The sequence below is a fragment of the Caloenas nicobarica genome, chromosome 2 (assembly GCF_036013445.1).
Source record: "Caloenas nicobarica isolate bCalNic1 chromosome 2, bCalNic1.hap1, whole genome shotgun sequence".
Classification (NCBI taxonomy): Eukaryota; Metazoa; Chordata; class Aves; order Columbiformes; family Columbidae; genus Caloenas; species Caloenas nicobarica.
This window is the reverse complement of record NC_088246.1, coordinates 7,789,332-7,813,289: the sequence shown is the minus strand read 5'-3', so window position 1 is coordinate 7,813,289 and position 23,958 is coordinate 7,789,332. Positions and strand designations below refer to the sequence as shown.

Genomic DNA, 23,958 nt, shown 5'->3' with positions numbered 1-23,958 from the left:
GGCTGGTGGGCGGTGTGGGTTTGGGTGGCAGGTGCTGAGCGGAGCCGTGTGGACACAGCCGTGTTGTCCCTGCGGCCGGGACACTTCAGCTGCTGCGGGCTGGCACGGGGCCCGCGCCGATCAGCTCTGCTGATAAGTTCTCCCCCACACCGCTAACATCACCAGGTCGATCTGCGCAGGGCGTCGTTGGTGCTGGTCCTTTCAGATCTCAGCTCCTTCTGGGTTTAGCCCCGTGGCTGATGGGCCCCTGCAGATGCTGGGAGGACGCGGTGGTTCGGACGCCTCCTTGTCCAGGCGTGCGGAGCCAACAGGAGTTTTGTGCTCTGCACCCACCGAGAAGTCTCAGAGCGCTGGACTGGGCCGTGCAGATCGATCCCGTTGGTGGCTTTATGCAGTGGCCCTGATGGTGTCAGTGCCAAGCCAGAGCTTATAAATTATCTTGGACCTGAGATTACCGCATGAATAGCCTTCTGGTCCTGCGTTCTGGAGTTTCTCCTGTAGTATCTCTGTTGTCCTGAGCTTTCCAGCTTGTCCTTCGCCTCTGATAAAGCAGAGTGCTATCAAACATTTTTAATTATGTTATGGACATTTTCTATCAGTACAAACAGCAAAGCGAAGTAGTGAAAGTCACAATCTAATGAACAGAAGTGAGAGAGAGATTTTCCATAACGTATGCGTTATTAACCAGTGGATTACAAAGCCTTTTATTTTTTCAGAGTGGTATAGCCGGTATCTGTTGTGTTTCTGAAATGTTCTTTCTTTTCTGGTTGACACTGTCGTATCTTCCCATTGGCTTCTCCTGCTTGCCTTAAAGATAAACTACTAGGCTTAACATTTAATGTGCAACTTGAGTTTATTTTCATCCTAAAATTGTAGATTTTTGAGCAGTGGTTGCCATTTTCAGCTGCTGCGTGTGATGTTTGAGCATCTGCCTGTGAATAAATGGGAATGTACCTCACTGTTTTGCCACAAACTTTTCAAATACATATTTTAAAAATCTTTGCTTATCTCGGAAGGTCATCCACCTCACTGCTTCCTTTTTCCTGTCTGTTCCCACTGTTGTTATGCTGTGCATGGCTGGTAAGATCTGTAGGACAAGGACCACTTTTGGTTTAGGTTTGTGTATTCTGTAGCACAGTGTAGTCTTGGTACATAAATTGAACTTGGAGGCACTGTTATTTTTCCTGAAATTTTGGGATGGATAGTATTTCTAATTAAATAAAGGCTTTTAGCCTTGAAAAGGGAGCAAAAATAAGGCTGTGCAGAAATGCTGGTTTTGCCTGAAGGTCATTGTCTACTGAAATGATAATGGTGAGTTACACGTTTTATGCCGCTTACATAGTCAGTACATGTCAGAGCTGAATAATGACTTTTTTAATTTCTAGATTCGAAAGCAGCAGAAAGAGCATGCGGAACTAATTGAGGAATATCGAATCAAGCAGCAGCAGCAGCAGTGTGGAATGGCCCCCCACGCGATGATGCCTGGTGTCCAGGCCCCACCACCCATGGTTCCAGGAGGAACGTCACCAGCAATGAATCAGCAGAGCTTCCCCATGGTGGCACAACAGCTCCAGCATCAGCAACACGCAGTGGTGATCCCTGGGCAATCCAACCCAACCAGGATGCCCAATTTATCCGGGTGGCAACCTGGAAATGCCCCTGCGAGTCATATTTCCATTAACCCAGCAAGGATGCAGCCTCCAATGACGCCGTTGCCAATTACTCCTGGTACACCAGCTCCTGTGCCTGCTCCAAACACAACTGCACAGTCAGGGCCACCACCGAGGGTGGAGTTTGAGGACAATAACCCTTTTAGTGAAAGTTTTCAAGAGCGGGAAAGAAAGGAGCGTTTACGAGAGCAACAGGAACGGCAACGCATTCAGCTCATGCAGGAGGTAGATCGACAGAGGGCTTTGCAGCAGAGAATGGAACTGGAGCAGCACGGTATGATGGGGTCTGAATTAAATAACAAACCACCCTTATCTCAGATACCTTTCTTTAATTCCGATCTACCTTGTGATTTCATACCAACCCCCCGACCTCTTCAGCAGTCTCCACAGCATCAACAGCAGCAGATGGGGCAAATCCTGCAGCAGGGTCCTGTGACCTCGCCTCCTGCCACAAATTTTATGCAAAGTGGTGAGCGAAGGCCAGTGGGACCTACAGCTTTTGGACCCGATGGATCTGCTGTTCCAGGTGGAGCCCCTAATTTCCACAGCGTAAAACAAACTCATGGGAATCTCCCTGGGGCCACCTTCACGCAGAACCAAGTCAGGTCTCCGTTTGCTTCGGCTGTACCTTCCCCCGCAGTGCTCGGCAGCGCTGCCCCGTGTGGTTCAGACACTGGTGCGCCCCAGGCAGCAAACTTCCCTGGATCAAGCCAGTCTCTCATCCAGCTGTATTCTGACATCATCCCAGAGGAGAAAGGAAAAAAGAAAAGGACACGGAAAAAGAAAAAGGATGATGATGCCGAGTCAATAAAAGCCCCATCAACTCCGCATTCAGATATAACGGCACCATCAACTCCAACCGTTTCTGATTCTACCTCCACCCCCACAGTTAACACCCCCAATGAACTTTCACGTCATCAAGATGAGCAAGAGTCAGCGGAGATAACGGGCCCGTCAACCTCCAACGCAGGAGAGAGCCAGAGCTCTCCAGAGCTGGACTGCCAGCCCCAGAAACAGCCGAGCCTAAATCCAGAGACTGAAAAGGCTACACCAGATGCACCCACCAGCATTCAGGAAGTTAAACTAGAAAAGGCGGAGGCCGATCAATGCTCGGGTCAAGCTGAGCCTAAACCAGAAAATCCAGCTGGTATTAAGGTGGAAGAAGAGAAGGTCGCATCACAACCTGCCTCTTCAGCTCAGAGTCCGGCACAACCAGCCAGCGTCCCAGCAGCGAAAGGGGAGTCGGGGAACGAATTGCTGAAACACTTGCTTAAAAATAAGAAGTCCTCATCTCTTCTAAATCAGAAATCGGAGAATAGCGGCCGAACAGAAGAGGAGGCTTCTGGGGATCCGAAGTTAACAGAGAAGCAGAATCCAGCTGAGGGAATGGTGAGCCTGGTACTGGTTTTGTTATACAAGGAAAGGCTGGTTTGTGCCTTCACCGCGGGTGTTTGGGAAGAAGTGGGGAGATAACCTACCTGCCCAAGGATGGAATAAGCAGCTCAGGAATTTTTACCTCCCTTCTGCCTTTTCTCCATGAGTAAATCATGTGTGTTACAAAACAGGTTTTAATATGACTACATAGATCAGTGTATTCAGAAATTATTAAAATTGAATTATTTTTTTCTATAGATAGTCATCTTTAAAAATGCCCCTTCCTAATGTTTACCAAGATTAAGGCAAGATTTTAAGAGTATTGACTCTTAATTACCTACTAGGATGTTTCTGCACAGTATATGGTATATCTATATGCTGATGTTTCTGGTTCTCCACCTTAGCCCTGTATGGGCTGAGCCGTGCGCTTTGCAGAGGTGCTGGGCCTCACACCCCTTCAGCTGCACGGTCTGCAGTGTTCTGTGAATGAACCAAGTCCATGCCCATTTTGTGCCTGTGAAAATCGTATACCGTCTCCAATTTTAGTAGAGACTGTGCTCTCGGATTTTTATCAAAACCGTGAAATCGTTAAATCTCCTAAAATGGCTGGATTTCTGTGTTACAGAATATTTTTCTAATTAATTTTACTTTAATGGAAGGGAGCATTAATTCTTTGTATTAATGGCATTATGTGATTTAACAGTTTATAAAGTTCTTAAAAACAGACCTAAAGGAAATTGCTTCCTGAGCAGGTACGATACACAAGGTTTGCTTGTTGTTTTATTTTAATCTTTAGTCTCTGCTCAGTTTTGGTTTGTGACTGCCTAAACTCTTTAATACATCCTTGAAACAGAATTTAAACACATTCAAGATGAGTAAAGACTCATAAAAGTAAAGGTAATTGTGAGCAGCAGGTAACATAGGTGTTAAAGATCCACAGTTAAAAGACGTATGACAGGAGTATGTGAGAGCACTTGTGGGGGTCATGTAGAGCTGTTTAAAATAATAATCGATAAAAAGAGATGGAACTTTCTTTTGGCTCACCACTATCTGTTGCATTACCAAGTCCCATTCTGATTGCTTTTACACACCTATATGGTTTTGCAAATTCATACTGTACATATTTAGTCAAATGTTACAATCCAGAATTGTTTCACTATACTGTTTTTGTTTCTGACCTCAAAATACATTTGTATTATATTAACTTACACATCTTTTATCCGTACCCATGTCTGCCTTTCATTATAGCCACATGAAAATCTCTAAGGTTGCATGCACATGTAACTTTATTTTGGCGAGTATTCAAAAGAAAATATTTCTGGTCTGTGAGTTTTTAATGACGTTTTCAGATGTCACTGGTGTTAACGATAAATCATAATTCTGTGTGTGGGGACAGTGCAGCAGTTACAGCTGCCAGTGAGACAGCAAAGGAAGCAAACTGTAAAATAGGGTTGGTTATCAATGAGATTTATTATACTGTGCGTGTTCTTTTAGTTTATTGTGCAGTAAATTTGAATGAACTGTGTATTAAAATGTCAAAAATTCTGCTTCACTTCCCATTCTTTGACCAGCAAACTGCAGGAAACCAGATGCAAGGTGCATTTGGGTGCAGTAACAGCCAGCTGCAGAGAACAGATGTAGGACCTGAAACCAAGAAACAGAGAAATAAGCGTGCTCAGAGGACGGGAGAGAAAGCAGCTCCTCGGTCCAAGAAAAGAAAAAAAGAGGAAGAGGAAAAGCAAGCTATTTACCCTAACGCTGATACCTTCATCCAGTTAAAACAGGTAGGTTTTAACGCAGGTGCTGCATGAGAACACTTGGAAGAGTGGGCTGCTCGTGATGGAGATGAAGTTGGTCATTAAGCTGAATTTTTGAGTACCGGGTGGACAAAATGCAAACTTTAACACAACCAGGAAATTCAAAGTTTTGGGTTTATTTCCACGTGGAAGATCTGCTGACATGGTGCTGGGCAGTCTCAGAGCTGTGTGGTTCCTGGCAGCTCTACTGATGTATGGAGATTTTCAGTGCTTCTATGTCATAGTTATATTAATTTCTAACTTTTTTTTTTTCTTTTAATACAGCAGCTTTCCCTTCTGCCTTTGATGGAGCCAATAATTGGAGTGAGCTTTGCACACTTTCTCCCCTATGGCAGTGGCCAGCTCAGTGGTGGAAATCGGCTTGTAGGAAGTTTTGGCAGTGCTACTCTTGATGGGGCTTCGGATTACTACTCCCAGCTCATTTACAAGGTGTGGCTTTACTCTGGATTTCCATTGTGTGCTCTCTGTGGGGAAAAAAGGTTCATGACATTTATTACTACTAGTTGGGTAGCGTTCCTGCCTCTTATAAAAGCAGAAGAAAATAGTTTTCTGTTGCTAGACTAGCTAGATGGTGCAGTGGTGAAAGAGTCACCATTGTTTTACTCTGAAAGCGGAAATCAGTTCTGGGAACTGTGTTGTAAACTAATTAAAAACTACAAGTATTGCTTTTACAAATGGGCGCTAAATGGTGAAAATTGTAATTACAGTTTTATGGAGCAGAAAAGGCTGGATTTTCAGTAGTTCACAGAGTCACTGAAAGCATGAAAGCTTTTCTTAATGTGATTTAAATGGGAAATAGACTTTCCTCGTTTGTCCACTAGGCCCTAGCTAAGAACCTGAGAACTCTGAACAAAATAGACTGTTGATGAGCTAATAACCCACAGAATTTAAAACTCAGTCTCTGAGATGAAAGCTGCAATACTGGGAGAGCAGCAAGATAGCAAACAGAATCAAATCTGCTGCTTGTCTGCCCTAACACAGGGCATTTCAGAAAGATGGACCCAATTTGAAATCACTCTGCTTTGAAATTAGGTCCATCTTTTTGGAACAGCCTGTATAAAAACTTTAGTAACTTATTTAAAACCAGTGGTGTTTACTCCAGCCTTACACGGCATGTAAGCTGAGAATGTGTTCTAGCAGAAATAGCTGCTGTGGTCAAAAGTGAATAATAAGTATTAGTTTCGTAGGCACGACTGCAACAAGAACAGATACTGAAGTTCTCCTTTAATTTTCATTTAAAATATGAGCAGTTAAGTAAGCTAGTGAGAAGTAGCCTGGAGTGTGAACTTGCAGAGTATCTGCTTCTCCATGGTAACTGCTTCAGTGAAAGCTCGTCCTGAGCTAAATGTGAATTAGCTTCTCTTTTAGTGAAAATCGGGCAAGCTGACTTGTTTATGGTGATGGAGAGTCAGTGCGGAATAGCGATCTCAATCTTAAGTTCAGGCCTTTGCTTAAACTGTAGGAACTTGTTGGGGCTCGCAAACTATTCCTAAAAATATTCTCTGTGCTTTTCTGTAAATAATTTAGATATATCTTCTTTTAGTAATACATACTTGTGTAAACTATTTCTCTGTTAATACCACTGGTACAAGAAATGGAAGGGAAGGGAAGGAGAAAGGAAAGGGAAAGGAAAGGAAGAAAGGAAAGTGTTTTTTATTTTATAGTAGATACTTTTATGTATTTGGTCATATATTTGACAATTAATTATCACTGCTTATCAGTGCTGCCTCTAGGTGTAAAAGTATTTGAGTGGGTTATATTATCTAGTATTAGAAGGCGAGTTTTCACCTTGTGTTCCACAGCTGATTTACAGTTCTTTACTCTCGTGCAGCAGAACAACCTGAGCAATCCCCCGACACCCCCAGCTTCTCTTCCTCCCACACCGCCCCCAGTGCCGTGCCAGAAGTTGGTAAATGGCTTCGCAACCACCGAGGAGCTGGCTGGCAAGGCTGGGATGTTGGGAGGTCACGACGGTAAGTCTAATATGTGTTGTTTCTGTAATAAATGAGTCATGCTTGTAGCAAATTACGAAATAGATAACTGGGATGCCAGACTCTTTAAGGTTGTAATCGTTAATATCCAGCTTTATTTTACACCAGTATAATGTCATAGAATGTCCCGAGTTGGAAGGGACCCACAAGGATCATCGAGTCCAACTCCTGTCCCTGCACAGGACAACCCCACAGTTCACACCGTGTGTCTGAGGACGTTGTCCAGTCTCAAACACTGTCAGGCTTGGGGCCGTGACACCTCCCTGGGGAGCCTGTTCCAGTGTCCAGCACCCTCTGGGTGAAGAACCTTTTCCTGATGTCCAACCTAACCCTCCCCTGGCACATCTTCCTGCCATTCCCTCGGCTACTGTCGTTGGTCACTGAAGAGAAATGTCAAATGATAGCCCTTGCCCCGTGCCCTTTTGAAAGCATCTTGAGAGCTAGAAGCACCCTTAAGAAATGAAAAAGAAAACCTTAAAGTCAGTTTTTTCTGTCCAGTAAAATGACTGACCAGTTGGTTGAGTGAGCTCAAAAGCAGTCTACCCAAAATGTACCCTCAGCAGGCTCTGTATGTAGTCAGTATGGGTTTTTTGATACTTGTAATTTGGTCAATTAAAATTGCTTTCTATTAAATAAAACTTCACACTGCCTCTTCATAAGGACTGTTCAGTGATTAAAGTCCTCTTTTCTTGCCCATTTTCCATTTTTGTAACAAAGTTTTTGATTTTTTTAAGTAAAACAACAATCCTCTCATACTGGCAGAAGGCACACTCAGAAGCCTTTCAAGCCCTTTTTGCTCAAAATTTGCAGTTCTTTGTAAATGTGGATTTTAATCACAAACGGTCAAAAATGTTTGAACTCCAAGTGGATGAGAGTGGTGTTACCGTCTGCTGTAACGCCTGGAGTGTATCAGGGAGCCACCGATACCCTGATACACAGAATATATATCAATGAAAGAGCTGTGCAGATGTCTCATTGTGCTGTTTCTGGTTTTAGTTACCAAAGCTCTGGGACCAAAGCAGTTCCAGTTGCCTTTCAGACCGCAAGATGATTTATTAGCAAGAGCAATGGCTCAGGGCCCTAAAACTGTGGATGTTCCTGCTTCGCTTCCAACACCACCTCACAACAACCAGGAGGAGTTAAGGTGGGTTTTCCCTGACATCTTCAAACCCATATTTGGGGCAGATTCTGTGATGTTTTAGTAGAGATGAGGCTGTGAAGGTGGGAGCAGACAAACTGCCACAGTGCAGAGAAGGTAATGGGGTAATTTGTCCTGGTTAACCACGTGTAGAGAGCAGCATAGTCAAATGGGTGACTCTGCCACTGCTGGACTCTACGTTCTGTTAAATGGTTAAGAATGCTTCTCTTTATGTGTCTTTCCCAAGAAACCACCACGTGCAATGGAGCGTGAGATACCCAGAAGTAATGACCTACCACATCATTGGGTTCCGTGACTAGTCACGAGAAGCATGTTCATTGTAGCTCCCCGTCATGATTTATAACTTTGGCTTCTTCACGATTTTTAGAACATTGCCAAAACGTCTATTTTGGGTTTTGTTCCAGGGTTCAAGATCACTGTGAGGAGAGGGACACTCCTGACAGCTTTGTTCCTTCTTCCTCTCCTGAAAGCGTGGTGGGAATGGAAATCAGTAGGTATCCAGACCTGTCGGTGGTGAAGGAGGAGAACCCAGAACCTGTCCCGTCTCCCATCATTCCCATCCTACCCAGCAGTACTGGAAAAGGTGAGACTGCAGCAGAGCAAACAGAACTAGGCTGGGCTTTTTTTGCATTCACATGTGTGTAGGATTAACCTGGTGTATTTTGTTTAATTTTCAGGTTCAGAAGCCAAAAGGGATTACATAAAATCAGAACCCGGTTCGGGAGCGTTACCTGGTTCTGGCTTCTTTGCCTCTCAGCTTGGACCATCCCAGAATGGTCCTAAATCTGGCCTTATATCTGTAGCAATTACTTTACATCCCACAGCTGCTGAGGTAAAATAAATAAGTTTGTATTGCATATCCACAGTACAACAGCATTTAATGTATTTTATATATAGTGAATCTGAAGGGCTTATAGCATGGTATCATACAGCAGCTGTCGCAATCTGATGATTTACGTTACTGCTGTCTTAACTGCCTGTCTGACGATAACCCAGTTCTGTTTTTATTATTGTTCTTAGAACATTAGTGGCGTTGTGGCGGCGTTCTCCAACCTGCTCCACGTCAGAATTCCCAACAGTTACGAGGTCAGTAACGCTCCGGACATCCCGTCCTCCGTGGGCAGCGCCGGCAGTCACAGGGTGACCCCGTCTCTGGAGTACAGGCAGCGCCTGCTGCTCCAGGGCCCCGCGGCAGCACCCGGGGGACCTGCCCGCATCGGCTCCTACGGGCTCAAGCAGCCGAATGTGCCGTTCCCTGCGACCAGCAACGGTGAGTGTTGGACTCCATGATCCTGAGGGTCTCTTCCAACCGAAATGATCTTATGGTTCTATGAGTAGGCACCAGCTCTTTTCAGTTTTCAGTACCAAAATTTTAACTTGAGTCTGTGTCGGTGCATTTGAGCCTTATAAATTCACGCTCTAGAATTTAATAATGGATTCTTGTTTTAAATAATACTTACATGATCAGTACATGTGGACCTGCTCGTGATGTTAACCATGACTTAATAGGTCTGATCCACCTCAGATTTCCATTATGTTATCTACGTCACTGTCAGGGAGGTATTTCTTCCAGTGGTTCCCAACATTATTAGGGGTTTTTTTAATCCAGTCTGATTTTAAATCCCTCATTCAGAAAGATAGTTCCTGTGCTGGAAAAGTTGACTAGTTGTTTAAGCATATATTCCTATGTTGGTTTAGTTATTAATTTCTTAAGCAAAAATATATTTTTGCCTCGTTCACACAGTTGGTTTTGGTCTAGTTTAAATAATTTCCCCATTAGTTTAAAGCTTGCCTTCCACGCCCTACCCAGGAGGATGCTGCTCCTCTAGACCACTGAAGAACACCGTGACATCTCAGAAACTGGGTTTAATCTGATGCAGCTTCTAACAGACTTACGGATTTTCTAGGTATAGCTGGCTACAAGGATCACGGTCAGAATATTGCAGAAGGCTCAGCTTTGAGACCTCGGTGGTGCTCCCATTGCAAAGTGGTGGTTCTCGGCAGCGGGGTGCGAAAGTCCTTGAAGGACCTTCCTTTCCTGAAACAGGTACGGCCGGGGACGTGGCGTTTCTTGCCTGTGATGCTGAACGAGCAAACGAAGGCGACAAAGACCGATACCTCTGTGCTCTCCCTTCTGTGTGTGGACTAATTCAGGGTGGGACATTCGGGCACATTTGTTGTACAAATAAGAAATGTCAAAGTTGCTACTTATGTAAAATGAATTTCAGTAAATCTCATAAAACAGGTCCCATACGTGGCAGCTTCCTAAATTCTGCTCCTAACCTGTTTCCATGACCACTTCAGGGACCTTTATTCACAAAGAGCTTATTGGTAAGGCAGCCACATATTGCTGTGTCAGGAAATATTGTAAAAGCAAAAATAAGTGTACTTTTTCTGAGCAGGAATCAGAGTGCGGTCTCATGTATTTTCATGGGGAACTGTCATTCATTCAAAAAGTACCATTGCTCTTTCAATGAGATCGAGATACTTAGGCAACCAAGGTTTATAGTCAAAATTTATATACAAAAATAATGGCTCTATCTAGTCAGCAAAGCACTGAATTCCCAGTGATGTTTTGCAGATGGATCGGTAGATAAAACAATGTGATCTGTCTTTGATTAGGCTGAAACGAGATGTTCTTTTGCTGTCTAAAGATAAAAGAAAATGGATTTTACTTTGCAATTGTGGCTATGGAACAGATGCGTGCATGGTATAGAATGCTTCAATTTGATTGTTAAACTTCTGTTAAAGGCAAGAAACGCTGAAGAACAAGGTTGTAGGTGGTGGTAGCGTTAGATCCGTCAAAAAATCAAGTGTTTATATCACAATATCGTTCATTATTTCACAAATGTTCTACAAGTAAAAGAGTTTCTAGCCAGATTGGAAGACTTGTTTCATTACACTTATTATGTGAAGGATGGGATTAAAATGCACTTCTGATAGTCTTCCCTGTTTGATTCCCAGGATTCCCAAGAAGGCTCTGATAAAATGAAGGACATTGTATTCTGTAGCAACAACTGCTTTGTTCTTTATTCAGCAGCTGTGCAAGCAAAAAACTCGGAAAACAAAGTAAGTACCAAATGCTGGTAGACCCTAGTGGGTAGAATTATTGCAGCTATTTTTTGAAGAACAGAAAGGGAGCGAGGGGGAAGATTGCACTTCATTTTAGAGGGTCATAAATGCATTGCTCTATATTCAGGCGTTGAGATTCTGAACCAGCAGCATGAAGTAAAATTCATATTTGCAGAACTTTCCGCCTGGCAGATGCGTGGCAGAACAGCTGCCACCTTCTGCTGTCCTCGCAGGCTTGAAGGTGCACTCTCAAAAACATAGTTCATCAGGTTCTCTGGGCATTGTACAAAACCATACACCCGTCTTTAAGGGCTATATTCTGCATTTTGATTTGGCTTACACAGTAAAAACAAAAATTGCAACTGTGCATATAACAACTGAACGGCGAGTTTGCAAAAAGAGTTCTATTTGTTCAGTGTAACTGGACAAACACAGTCCGATTCCCTTACTTAATTTGGGTAAAGCTGCCTTTTGAAAGTAGTAATTACCAAAACACTAGTAAAGAGCCTGTGAACTGACTGTGATGAGGAAAAACGAGGTTTTTCTTTTTCCCCTAAACCACTGGACAGAACAGGCCATGTGCTGCAGGTATTACCTAACCAATGCTTTCTCGTGGTCCTGTATTAACTGTAGAATTTGCAGCCTGCCTTCAAAGCATCCTACTTATTTTTTCAAAAGAAATTTAAAAAACCAGACCTGGAGGAGAAGATAGATGTGTGCACATCCACATTATTTTAGTGTCCCACGTAGCTCATTTTCACTAGTATCTAAACAGGATAGCATTTCTGCACAAGTGCATCAGCGTGTACCTAATTAAGTTAATTAAATGTCACGTTCAGCCTCTTGATCCTTTCATTTACTTTTTCAAGATGACTCATAGAAACCACATTAAGCACTTTTTAATCTAAACTGCATTTGTTCTTGTTTTCTTGTTTTTTAACAAATCTCTGCAGGTATAGTTCTTGTTCATTAGGACTGAATAGTTAATTCCTTAAGCCTTATCTAATCTGAAGCCCAGCAGGAATTTCTTCCTCACTTGTTTCAGGGAAGAATATGTGGCATAAATTCCAAATCTTTCCCTTCTACCAAATAACAAGATTCTTAGTCTTTAAATTAATTCTATGACCCATATTTTAAGGTTATTTCATGTTGTAGCAAAACTTTCTAGAAATACCTAAGAACTACATCTGTGAGCAAGCTCGTCCGGCGCAAGCGAGCAGATTTTTCATTCAAGAGGTGAACAAGGGATCGTTGGTGCTTCCTCTTCTCTGTTCAAGGGCTCCACGTTCGGGATTTTTTTTCTTAGAACTTTTCTATTGATTCAGCAGGAATCGGTTCCGTCTTTGCCGCAGTCGCCGATGAAGGAGAGGCCGCCCAAAGCGTTCCACCAGTACAGCAACAACATCTCCACTTTGGACGTCCACTGTCTGCCTCAGCTGCAGGAGAAGGTTTCTCCACCATCCTCACCCCCCATCATGTTCCCTCCCGCCTTCGAAGCGGCCAAGGTGGAGGCGAAGCCGGATGAGCTTAAGGTAACGGTGAAACTAAAACCGAGGTTAAAAGCAATACACAGCAGTCTCGACGACTGTCGGCCTCCGAGCAAGAAGTGGAAAGGCATGAAATGGAAAAAGTGGAGCATTCAGATCGTGATTCCTAAAGGATCATTCAAACCTCCTGGTGAAGAAGAAATAGATGAATTTCTTAAAAAACTCGGCACAACCCTTAAACCCGAGCCTGTGCCTAAAGACTACAGGAAATGTTGCTTCTGTCACGAGGAAGGTGATGGATTAACTGATGGACCAGCGAGGCTTCTTAACCTGGATTTAGACCTTTGGGTCCATTTGAACTGTGCCCTTTGGTCTACAGAAGTCTACGAGACACAAGCTGGTGCCTTAATAAACGTGGAACTAGCACTGCGAAGAGGCTTGCAAATGAAATGCATGTTTTGTCACAAAATGGGCGCCACCAGCGGTTGTCACAGGTTAAGGTGCACCAATATTTATCACTTTACCTGTGCCATTAAAGCACAATGCATGTTTTTTAAAGACAAGACCATGCTTTGCCCCATGCACAAACCAAAGGGAAGTCATGAGCAAGAACTTAGTTACTTCGCGGTCTTCAGGAGGGTCTACGTCCAGCGTGACGAGGTGCGGCAGATCGCCAGCATCGTGCAGCGAGGGGAACGGGACCACACTTTCCGTGTGGGGAGCCTGATTTTCCACGCCGTGGGGCAGCTGCTGCCGCAGCAGATGCAGGCGTTCCACTCCTCCAAAGCGCTCTTCCCCGTGGGCTACGAGGCCAGCCGGCTCTACTGGAGCATGAGGTACGCAAACCGACGCTGCCGCTATCTCTGTTCCATCGAGGAGAAGGACGGGCTGCCCTTGTTTGTCATCAAGGTTGTGGAGCAAGGCCATGACGATCTGGTCCTGACTGACACAACACCCAAAGGTAAATTTTGTGAGCTAAGATCACAACTTCTGTGGGTTTGCTGTTTGTTTTCTTGCTACTGATGCTTGTGGTATGGTAAACGTTGCAGACACTGTTTTAATGTCATGTTTATAGTGAGCTTCCAGGGACCATTTTAAATATCAGGCTATGAAGACTGAGGAAACCCTTGAAGAAATTGTATAAGCTGCAAATAAGAAGACTTGTTACAGGTTCACAGGGGAGACCTCAGTATTGAAAAAGAATTAAAATAGTAGGAATGTCAGCATAGGTTTCCATTAATGAAAAGTGACTTTGTTTCCATATGATACTTTCACTCAATTATCTTCAGATCAGCTGTGCTGATCATAGGCACTAAAGACAGTTGAGTTGACCACGTTGTTCTGGGAGCAGGTAACGTTGTCTCTGGCAGAGTGAGGAACGATACATTAGACCATAAACAAATGGGGCAGCTCTGAGGAACCATAGAATCATAGAATAGTTTGGGGTGGAAGGGACCTCCAAAGCTCCCCCAGTGCCACCCCTGCCATGAGCAGGGACATCTGCACCAGCTCAGGTTGCTCAGAGCCCCGTCCAGCCTGGCCTGGGATGTCTCCAGGGATGGGGCATCCACCACCTCTCTGGGCAACCTGGGCCAGGGTTTTGCCACCCTCACTGTAAAACATTTCTTCCTCATGTTTAGCCTGAATCTCCCCTCCTTTACTTTAAAACTGTTACCCCTTCTCCTGTTGCAACGGGCCCTTCTAAAAAGTCTGTCCCCATCTTTCTTACAGGCCCCTTTTAAGCACTGAAAGGCCGCAATAAGGTCTCCCCGGAGCTTCTCTTCTCCAGCTGAACACCCCAGCTCTCTCAGCCTGTCCTCCCAGCAGAGCTGTTCCAGCCTCGGGTCATTCCTGTGGCTCCTCTGGCCCCTCTCCAGCAGGTCCATGTGTGTCCTGTGCTGAGGACCCAGAGCTGGACCAGCACTGCAGGGGGGTCTCACCAGAGCAGAATCACCTCCCTGACCTGCTGCCCATGCTCCTTGTGATGCAGCCCAAGATACGATTGGCTTTCTGGGCTGCGAGTGCATGTTGCCAGCTCATGTCCAGTCTTTGATCCCCCAGCACCCCAAGTTGTTCTCCGCAGGGCTGCTCTCAATCCCTTCATCCCCCGGTCTGTCAATACTGGGGGTTGCCCTGACCCAGGTGCAGGACCTTGCACTTGGCCTTGTGGAACCTCCTGGGGACCACGGCGGGTGAATGTCCATGGGGCCCGTAAGGCTCTGGGTCTTCACCTTTTCATGCTGCGGACGCGCTTGGTCCTGCTCTGCCTCGTCAAAGCACTGCCGGGGGAATCGCCCCCGTACAGCTGCGAGCTGATTGTGATCCATCAGTGGAAACAGAATAGGTAGTTTATTTTCAGAAAATTCTACTTCGTGCAGTTTTTCTCAGGAGGTTCTGTCCGTGTTATTGTAGTCAGAGGACTATAAATGTCCGTGCTGCAAACACCAAAAGGTTCGTTCCCCGGAATCAAGGGTGCAGTAGAAATGTCGTGTTTGTTTGGGATTTGTTCAGGAAAAAATAGCAACTCACCGAATGATTTTCCACCTCACTTTTTGAACGCCAGTCTGTTTGTGTACACAGCCAAGGACAAAATGCTTTTCCAGTGTTGGTTTCTGGTTCCTGATACCCTCAGACATTCATTTTAACACCTGTATTTTTGCGATCACTAATTCTTTCCCGTATGGTTGTGTAGGTGTGTGGGATAAGATCTTGGAGCCTGTTGCTTCTGTTAGAAAAGCATCCGAAATGCTCCAGCTGTTTCCCAGCTATTTGAAGGGCGAAGACCTCTTTGGTTTGACGGTTTCTGCCGTGGCCAGGATTGCAGAATCGGTGAGTCTTCACCAGCCCCCTTCTCGCTGCATCACCCCAGATCATCGGATCGACACGTGAGAACGGGAACAGGAAGAAGCGTGGAAAAGTAAATATTTCCTTAGACACAATTAACATGTAATGACTTGGATTTCTTTGTTTTTCTCTGTTTTTTTTGCAGCTGCCGGGGGTTGAGGCCTGCGAGAACTACACTTTCCGCTACGGCCGAAACCCCTTAATGGAACTCCCTCTTGCCATCAACCCCACGGGCTGCGCCCGCGCCGAGCCTAAAATGAGTACCCATGTCAAGAGGTTTGTGTTAAGGTATTTTGTTTTAATTTCACATAGTACAGCCCAGGGTTTATAGGCTGCTTAGGGTTATTTGTGCTTTTGTCTGCTGCTTACAAACCCTGTCGTCTTTGGCTGTGGATGTGCATGCCCGGACCGAGGGAATCGCTTTGTTGTCTCCGCTAGCTGGCTTTCAGTGTCTGTGCGTCCCCAAGAATTTTGGATGGGTTTTGTGGCTCTTTTCGGAGAAATCTTCAGTTTTCCTTTGTATTCTTTCCCGGTGTATGCCCAATTCCTACAGGCCTCACACCTTGAACAGCACCAGCACATCGAAGTCCTTTCAGAGCACAGTCACGGGGGAGCTGAACGCGCCGTACAGCAAACAGTTCGTCCATTCCAAGTCCTCTCAGTACCGCAAAATGAAAACCGAGTGGAAGTCCAACGTGTACCTGGCTCGCTCTCGTATTCAGGTCAGTTCTCATGTGAGGGATGTACATTAAAATTTATTACTTAGGTTTTTATTTATGTATATTTAATATAAATTTTATATTCGCATATGTTTTATATATACATACTGGTATAAAATTTATATTTGAAACCAATGCTATGGCAAAATTCCTTCAAGCCTCATCCCAAAATCGGCAATTTTTATGTGGCAAATCACTTCCATAGATTTACCTCAAGATTTCTTTCTAATTATTGTAAATATTTTAAAAAATAATTTGTTACAGTCATCTAGAAGAAAGTTTCTTTCAAGTTTGAAGTTTTTTTTCTAAGCATATTTCTGTAAAACTTACTAAAAACACCAGTGTACAGACGTGCTCAGACCAGGTTGAGCAGAGCGGTACGAGACCAGCGTGAAGAGTCCAGTACTTGTTTGTACTCATAAAAATAATAAACTCGTTGCTTTATATAGTTGGTGGTTTTGCTCCGCAGGCTGTTTTGCAAAAGCTTTTAATGTATCTTGCTGTGTATGAACACAGTTGTTGATTTTAAGTTGGACTTAACTGTGTTCCTATTCGGTTTCTCCGGTCTAGTAAGGCTCGCTTTATTGTTCAGTGAATTTATACAGGTGTCAGAGGTATGAGAAAAGCTTTCAGATACATTTTCTTGCATCTTAAAAACTGAACGTGAAGCTGAGCTCTGTGTTCCAGCACCGGTTACTTCCCTGCGCTGCTTCGTTCTTCCTGCGCCATTGACTTTTTATGGTTTTCTGCAGTATCGGGTTTGGGGCACGGTGAGGAATGCGGTGTAAATGTAAATTTGTTACAGAATTCTAAATCACAATGTATTTTTTTGTAGGGCCTGGGCTTGTATGCTGCTAGAGACATAGAAAAGCACACAATGGTCATTGAGTATATCGGAACTATTATCCGGAATGAGGTAGCGAACAGGAAGGAGAAGCTTTATGAATCTCAGGTACGGGTGTTTGTTTGCGGCTTCTTTCCCCTTCCGTACAACAAAGCAAATGTTCTTCTATTCGATGAATTCAGGTCCTCTGATTTCTGTTTGCTGCTGTGCTGTAAGTGCAATAGGCTACAAAAAGAACCAGAACAGTCAGTGGTGTTTCTCATCAAAGGATCAGAATGTTTAGATGTTTAATACGTGTCTCAGCGCCCTGGCCAGGTGGGTCACACATGTCCCCTGTCCCAGAAACAGAAGCAGAGCTCTGGCAGAGATGTCAGAACGTCCATTTTTAATGAGAAATGCTTTAAATTGTGGAACTCAGCATATTGTACCAGTGAGGACATATTCGTGAAGCACCTCGAGCTCCTCGATGAGAGGCGCTACAGAACCTATTACGGAAATACGAATTCGCCAGAGGTTTATGTGTGACCGGCGCTGTCCCCTGAGCCGTGTCTGCTCCCAAACGCGGGAGGACACATGGAGGGAACCCCCGCTGCTGCTGCCTTTTCATCACCGACAATTATGTAAAATCTCCAAGAGTCTCTGTTCCGGTTGTGTTTTTCAGAACCGCGGCGTGTACATGTTCCGCATCGACAACGACCACGTCATCGATGCCACCCTGACGGGAGGCCCTGCCAGGTGGGTGGCTCTGGAGTGACCTGACACGTCCCGGGGTGTCCCCGTGTCCCTGGCCTGGCTGAGGGGGACACGAGTTGGGGCTTTTCTCAGTGGGTTTTATTCTCTGAGCTGCTACATTCGGTCTCTGGACTGTTCCAGTGGAATAATGTCACCTTTCTCATTAGCTTGGCTCATCTTTGATTATGTTTCATGGCAGCTATGAAGAAAGAATGGAGGGGTTTTTTAATGCTTGATTTTTTTGACATTTTCTAGGTAAAGGAACAAGTGCAGAGTAATATAACTGTATCTGGGAAGTCAGTGCACCCCTGAAGCTGAGCTCATCCTAAGGTTTGGTTACATTTGTCTCCAGGGATGTGCTTTCTTAAGAAGTTCCTTTTCCACCCTCTCTCCTCACAGGTACATCAACCATTCGTGTGCACCAAACTGCGTGGCCGAGGTGGTGACTTTCGAGAGAGGACACAAAATCATCATCAGCTCCAGCAGGAGAATCCAGAAAGGGGAGGAGGTAGGACGGGCTCCTTCGGTTTCACCCACCTGTTAATTTGCAACGCGTTGTAAATACTTAGTGAGCTCTAAGGGCGGTAGCACAACTGCTTTGTGCTCGGGTGGGCAGAGTGACATTTTCCCTTCCCCTCTTCCCTTTAACAGCTCAATCTCTAGAGCTTAACCATCGCTATTTAACCCACGGGCATGTCCTGCGGTAAATTCCAGTTGTCCCGTAACTCTTCTCCCGCCTCTTCTTGCAGCTTTGCTACGACTACAAGTTTGATTTTGAAGACGACCAGCACAAGATTCCATGTCACTGTGGAGCTGTAAACTGCCGAAAGTGGATGAACTAGAATGCATTCCTTGCTGTCTTTGAGGGTCGCTTGTCCCTAGGAAGAAGTGATTCGCATTTTGATTTTGTCGATGGAAAATTGTTGCCTTTTTGAAAGGGGGGGGGGCGGGGGAAAAAAAAAAAAAAAGAAAAATCACTTCTGGAAGTACAGATTTCTACTCAAGCATTTAAAAAGAAAAAACAAAAAAAAGGAAAAAAAAATAAACAAGCACCAGAAGCAAGCCGGCAAAATCTGAAGCAAACTTTCCAGAGACATGGAGGTTAAACTGAATTACAGAATGGTCCAGCACTTTTGTTTTTTGAGCTCACTGAGGAGAAACTGTTGAACTTGGGCAAAGAACCGCTGGCCGACCCGCGGGGCAGCGGGGGGCACATGAATGTAAGACTGAAATCACCAGCGAAAGGGAGAAGTCCAAAGTGCTGGCCACAGCCTTATTTGATAAAGGGGCAGGCCCTCTAATTAAAGAAAAATTTTAAATAAAAGTAGACACCACTGAACAAGGAATGTACTGAAACGACTTCCTTAGGGATAGAGCTAAGGGAAAAAATAACTTGCACTAAAATACGTTTAAATACTTGATTCCATGAGTCAGTTTATTGTAGTTTTTGATTTCTGTAAAATAAGAGAACCTTTTTGTATTTATTATTGAATAAGTGAATGAAGCTATTTTTAAAAAGAAAGTTAGAAGAAAGCCAAGCTGCTGCTGTTACCTGCAGAACTAACAAACTCTGTTACTTTGTACAAAAGTGTAAATATTTTGAGAAAAAAGAAAAAAATACAGTATAAAAATAGTTATTGACCAAATGCTACCAGACTCTGCAGCAGTTCGGGTGCTTATTATAAAATGTCAGTAGGGATGTTACAATATGATCTCATGTATTAACAGACATGCAATTACAATTACGGAGTAACCAAAATCTCAATTTAAAGAGAGGGTGGTTTTTTTTTTTTATGTTTCAAGCAGTCACAACTGTGGTCTTCTTAGAATTTTTTTAAGTAAACCTTAAGCCTGGTAAGGGCATGTACATTACAACTCGGACTTTTGTAGATGTTTGGGTAATTTAGATTAATTTTATTTGTATTATATTGTTGCATCCCTATTTCTTAAGTCAGGTTTTTTTGTGCTTACAATTTGTGATAACTGTGAATAACTGCTAAAAAAACCCACCCAAAATAGAGGCTGGACGCTGGTTTTTTTCTCTTCAGCAAAAGTAGTCGAGATTAGGGGACTGTTCAGCCTATGTTAAATCATGTAAACAGCGTAGAATCACGTAGTGGAGCGTAACTCTGGTATGATGTAGCCTTTGGAAAAGGAAAACGAGGAAAAAAATTAGATGTCGTGCTTGCAGCTGCAGGACTCTGGCAATAGGGGTTTGGAAAATGTAATTTAAAGATGTGTTTGTATGGATTGTTTTTGTTTACATTTCTTTTAAAAAAATAAACACTGTTTTGTGTTTGCTTGTAGAAATTTAATCAGCATTTTGAACCAGGTTAGCTTTTTATTTTGTACTTTAAATTCTGGTACTGACACTTCACAGGCTAAATATAAAAAAAAAATGAAGTTTTTTTTGTGTGCACAATTAAAGTGGACTGTAAACTGTTGGTATATTCAGTAATACAGTTCTGAACTTGTAATGTATATGGCATGATGTATTTTTATCTTACAGAATAAATCAATTGTATATATTTTTCTCTTGATAAATAGCTGTATGAAATTGTTTCTTGAATATTTTTCTTCTCTTGTACAATATTCCAACATCCTACCAGTATTTGTCCTACAGGTTTTTTTCTGTTCTGTATAATAGTATCTAATGTTGGGAAGAAAAAGAAAGGAAAAAAAAAAAAAAAAAGACCAAACAACAAAAACACCACAAAAAAAAAAAAAAAAAAAAACACAACCTTTTTGAAGTATACAGAGTGTTATGGGTTTTGGAATTTGTGGAAACAGATTTAGAAGATCAGCATTTACAAATAAAAATATTTTACATCTATAAGTTCTATCTCCCTGTTTTTATTGGGGGCGCTGGCTCTCTAGGGCTGTCAGGGTTTCGGTGTTGGGGAGCAGCAGTCACGTTCCTCCCTTCAACTCAACCTGCACCCCAAATTTTACACCGCAGTGTCTTGAGCACCTACCAGACACCATTCCCTCAGTCGTGTTTCCCCAGAAAAACTGCAAAAGATGCTAAAAAAAACCACAAACCACAAAACAAAAGGGAATCCTGTGTTCTGGTTTGGGCTGGGGTAGAGTTGCTGCTCCTCCTGGGCAGGCTGTGTGGGGAGCAGGGAGGGGACATGGCTGGGACAGCTGAGCCAGCGACAGAGGGGACATTCCACAGCACATCATGGTCAGTGTATAAAGCTGGAGGAAGAAGAAATAAAAAGGGGGAAGTTTGGAGTGCTGGTGTTTGATTTTTTCCATCACTGCGTGGAGACACCTTGGGAGAAGAAACCCCTCAGCAGTTAATCGGAGGCAGAAACGCAGCTGCAGCCCATCCGGCCTCCCCCTGCAAGGGCCAGAATTAACTCAACCCACGCCAGCATTCCCCCGATTTCAAGCCTCGGGGTGCCCCTTGCGGGGCACACGGCACCAGCCCCAGCTGATGTGCAGCTGCTGAAAGGGGCTGAGGTTGGTTTTGAAGACTCGTGGTGGTGTCGAATTTAATTATTCCCATTGTAATGCTTTACCTGGAAGAATTTCCACGTTAGCCCGGTGCTGTGATTTACAATAAGCCCAGCTCACCTGGTTCCTCTCTGCCCACGGCTCACGAGTGCTGGAGGCGAGGAGCTGCACGGCAGCACAGGATCACTTACCTGCTCATTTTCTTCTTCATTTTTCTTCTTTCTTTCTTTCTTTCCTTTCTTTCCTTCCTTTCTTTCTTTCTTTCTGTCACAAGCGAACGCTCTCTCTGCAGGAAGACTCAGGTCTGTAATGACTCCAACACTCTCATTATTTGCCTCGCACTGCCCGAAATGTCAATAACTGCACACCAGAGAGTTTGTGCTGTGCCAGCGTCTGAACCACAGGCCCGGTGAACGCAGGTCCCTGCGCTGTGATGAACAAGGCCAACGTGGCTGAGAAAAAAATACACAGGGTAAAAGCAGCTTTTCCTTTCTGCAGCAGCTTCCACGCACTGAAAAAGCATCCAGGGCTGAGGCAGGAAGTCAAAGAAAGGTAAATAGTGAAATAAATGAACTTGGGAAGGGAAAGAGAGACATGGGGGAAAAAAACCAAAATAAATTACCTGTCAAACATTCCAAAAAATGAGAGGAGAAAGAGCCGGCTGCGAAGAAAAGAAAGTGAAAACAAGACCTAAATTATCCTTAACTTAGTTGGTGCTTTCTGGTCCGATGGCTACAAAGAGCAAGGCCATACAGATTAATTAAAAAAAAAGAGGATACTTTATTTTTAATGCAGCTACTGTCATGAGTCATCAAAATAGACTTTGTAATAGTTACTTTGTTTTAAATATGAAGCGACGAATGACAGCTAAGAATTTAAGCTACATGAAATGTCCTAAAATTGTGGATTAAAAGAACTAAATTTAAATATTACAAATGACAATTTTCAGAAGATAAAAGGAAATAAAAATATTTTCCAGAAAAAGTAAAATAATTTGGCCAGTGAAACCATACTAAAACATAAATCAATGAGATACTGCCAATGAAATACTTGAAGAGGACTCCTTGCTGTCATTGTCATTTAAAGGATCCACAGAGCTAAAATCCCACAATTTAAATTACGTCGCTCTAATAATTTCTCTTACTTAAAACCAGTTCAATAATCCAGGAGAACCCAAGGAACCGCTGATAAATTGCACTTCCACACATTGTCCTGCAGTGGGGCTGCTGGAGCGGAGCAGGGACAGTGACCCCCTGGACCTTCTCGTTCCCTCTGGACAGTCCCGGCGAGGGCTGGGGCAGCAGAGCCCTCCAGAACGGCTGGAAACGGCGGCTGGAGGGGAATCGGGTCTCGCTTTAGCACCTCTCAGCCGCGTCCGCGCCACCTCAGCTCTCGAAGTGCCACTGCTGCGGAAGGGACCCATCGCAGATGGCCATGGTCACGTACCCTTTGTGGCTCAGTGGATCTGCCACCTTCATGCACTGTCCCACCGAGACCTGGTACAGGCGGTTGTTTTTCTGTAGAAGACAAGACAGAAAGACAGGCGGGGGTTATTTATTACAGCTTCTGCTCTACTCCATGGTCCAAGCGAAGGTGAAAACGATGCGTTAGGGCCTCTCAGCACCTCCCTGACACCCACAGCAGAGCACAGCAAACCCATAACCACCTTCAGACCTTGGAATCAGGGCTCTGGCATCCCCACAGAGACCCAGTTCGGACTCTGTTTATTCCGTCGTCTATCAACGAGGTGGAGGGATGACCAAAAGCACCCCCCAGCACCGCAAGAGGGAGCCCAGGAGGATACGGGCAGCACAACCCCGCTCTCTATCTGGCCAAGCCTCGGTGACGCCGCCGCCCGCAGCTGCCACACGGTGTGACAGGGCTCTCCTGCACGGCCAGACCCCAGCCAGGGCTGAGAAGAGATCCAGTGACGCAGGAGGACAAGGCACAGACACACAACTCTCCTCCAGAACGTCCCCCCACTCAGGTCTTGTACTGTAACCCAGTGCACAGTCGGCCTTTCTCTGTACCGGTGACTCACACACCAAACGTATTTCCCCTTCCTCCTGCAAGTCTCTGCTTATCTAAAGAGTCCCAGCCTGCTCACACGTTCCTCATGTGAAAGGTGCTCCACACCTTCGATTTGCCCTCCCACCCACCTCTGAACCTTCTCCAGCCCTAATTTAGCCACTCTGAGAGGAGGTGACCAGCACATGCAAACCACAAGGGTGTGATGACATTTTCTGTTTTGATTCCTACTCTTTTCCTAATCAATCCCAATATTTGATTCACTTTCTTTTGTGGTTGATAGACAACGAGCACCAGTGTGACCCTCACAGACCCACCTCCCGCCCGGTGCCCAGGGCCAGCTCCAGGCCCGCGTTCCACACACGGGGCCCAGGTTCTCCACCACGGGCATCACCTCACACTTGCGCGTGTCAAATTTCAAGGGTCACAGAATGTCAGGGACTGGAAGGGACCTCGAAAGCTCATCCAGCCCAATCCCTCGGCCGGAGCAGGAACACCCAGATGAGGTTACACAGGAAGGTGTCCAAGCGGGTTGGAATGTCTGCAGAGAAGGAGACTCCACAACCCTCCTGGGCAGCCTGGTCCAGGCTCTGGCACCCTCACTGTGAAGAAGTTTCTTCTCCTATTTAAGTGGAACCTCCTGTGTTCCAGTTTGCACCCATTGCCCCTTGTCCTATCATTGCTTGTCACTGAGAAGAGCCTGGCTCCATCCTCCTGACACTCACCCTTTACATATTTATAAACATAAATGAGGTCACC

General features: G+C 44.6%; 2 protein-coding genes across 17 annotated transcripts in view; one reads left to right on the top strand and one right to left on the bottom strand.

Annotated features, from left to right (window-relative positions):
• The window catches only part of KMT2C (lysine methyltransferase 2C), a 199,161-nt gene extending 178,650 nt beyond the window's left edge, over nucleotides 1–20,511 (top strand). For 7 of the 12 annotated variants that reach the window (XM_065627531.1, XM_065627534.1, XM_065627539.1 and 4 more), the window contains 18 exons: nucleotides 1,386–3,059; nucleotides 4,616–4,828; nucleotides 5,126–5,290; nucleotides 6,693–6,834; nucleotides 7,849–7,996; nucleotides 8,416–8,594; nucleotides 8,689–8,843; nucleotides 9,032–9,281; nucleotides 9,919–10,058; nucleotides 10,976–11,080; nucleotides 12,409–13,531; nucleotides 15,263–15,399; nucleotides 15,560–15,702; nucleotides 15,968–16,136; nucleotides 16,969–17,085; nucleotides 17,639–17,712; nucleotides 18,109–18,217; nucleotides 18,459–20,511. In XM_065627531.1, the coding sequence (XP_065483603.1) occupies nucleotides 1,386–3,059; nucleotides 4,616–4,828; nucleotides 5,126–5,290; nucleotides 6,693–6,834; nucleotides 7,849–7,996; nucleotides 8,416–8,594; nucleotides 8,689–8,843; nucleotides 9,032–9,281; nucleotides 9,919–10,058; nucleotides 10,976–11,080; nucleotides 12,409–13,531; nucleotides 15,263–15,399; nucleotides 15,560–15,702; nucleotides 15,968–16,136; nucleotides 16,969–17,085; nucleotides 17,639–17,712; nucleotides 18,109–18,217; nucleotides 18,459–18,551 (5,136 nt within the window). In that variant the 3' untranslated portion in view covers nucleotides 18,552–20,511. The remainder of the gene's footprint in view (nucleotides 1–1,385; nucleotides 3,060–4,615; nucleotides 4,829–5,125; nucleotides 5,291–6,692; nucleotides 6,835–7,848; nucleotides 7,997–8,415; nucleotides 8,595–8,688; nucleotides 8,844–9,031; nucleotides 9,282–9,918; nucleotides 10,059–10,975; nucleotides 11,081–12,408; nucleotides 13,532–15,262; nucleotides 15,400–15,559; nucleotides 15,703–15,967; nucleotides 16,137–16,968; nucleotides 17,086–17,638; nucleotides 17,713–18,108; nucleotides 18,218–18,458) is intronic. The other 5 variants (XM_065627535.1, XM_065627543.1, XM_065627532.1 and 2 more) reach the window with 3 other exon arrangements.
• Nucleotides 20,512–21,931: 1,420 nt separating this feature from the next.
• Nucleotides 21,932–23,958, bottom strand: part of GALNT11 (polypeptide N-acetylgalactosaminyltransferase 11) — a 52,220-nt gene continuing 50,193 nt past the window's right edge. For 4 of the 5 annotated variants that reach the window (XM_065627736.1, XM_065627740.1, XM_065627737.1 and 1 more), the window contains exons 12-13: nucleotides 22,618–22,688; nucleotides 21,932–22,503 (exon numbers count right to left, since the gene is read on the bottom strand). In XM_065627736.1, the coding sequence (XP_065483808.1) occupies nucleotides 22,299–22,503; nucleotides 22,618–22,688 (276 nt within the window). In that variant the 3' untranslated portion in view covers nucleotides 21,932–22,298. Of the gene's footprint in view, nucleotides 22,689–23,958 lie in introns of all 5 variants that reach the window. The other variant, XM_065627741.1, reaches the window with a different exon arrangement.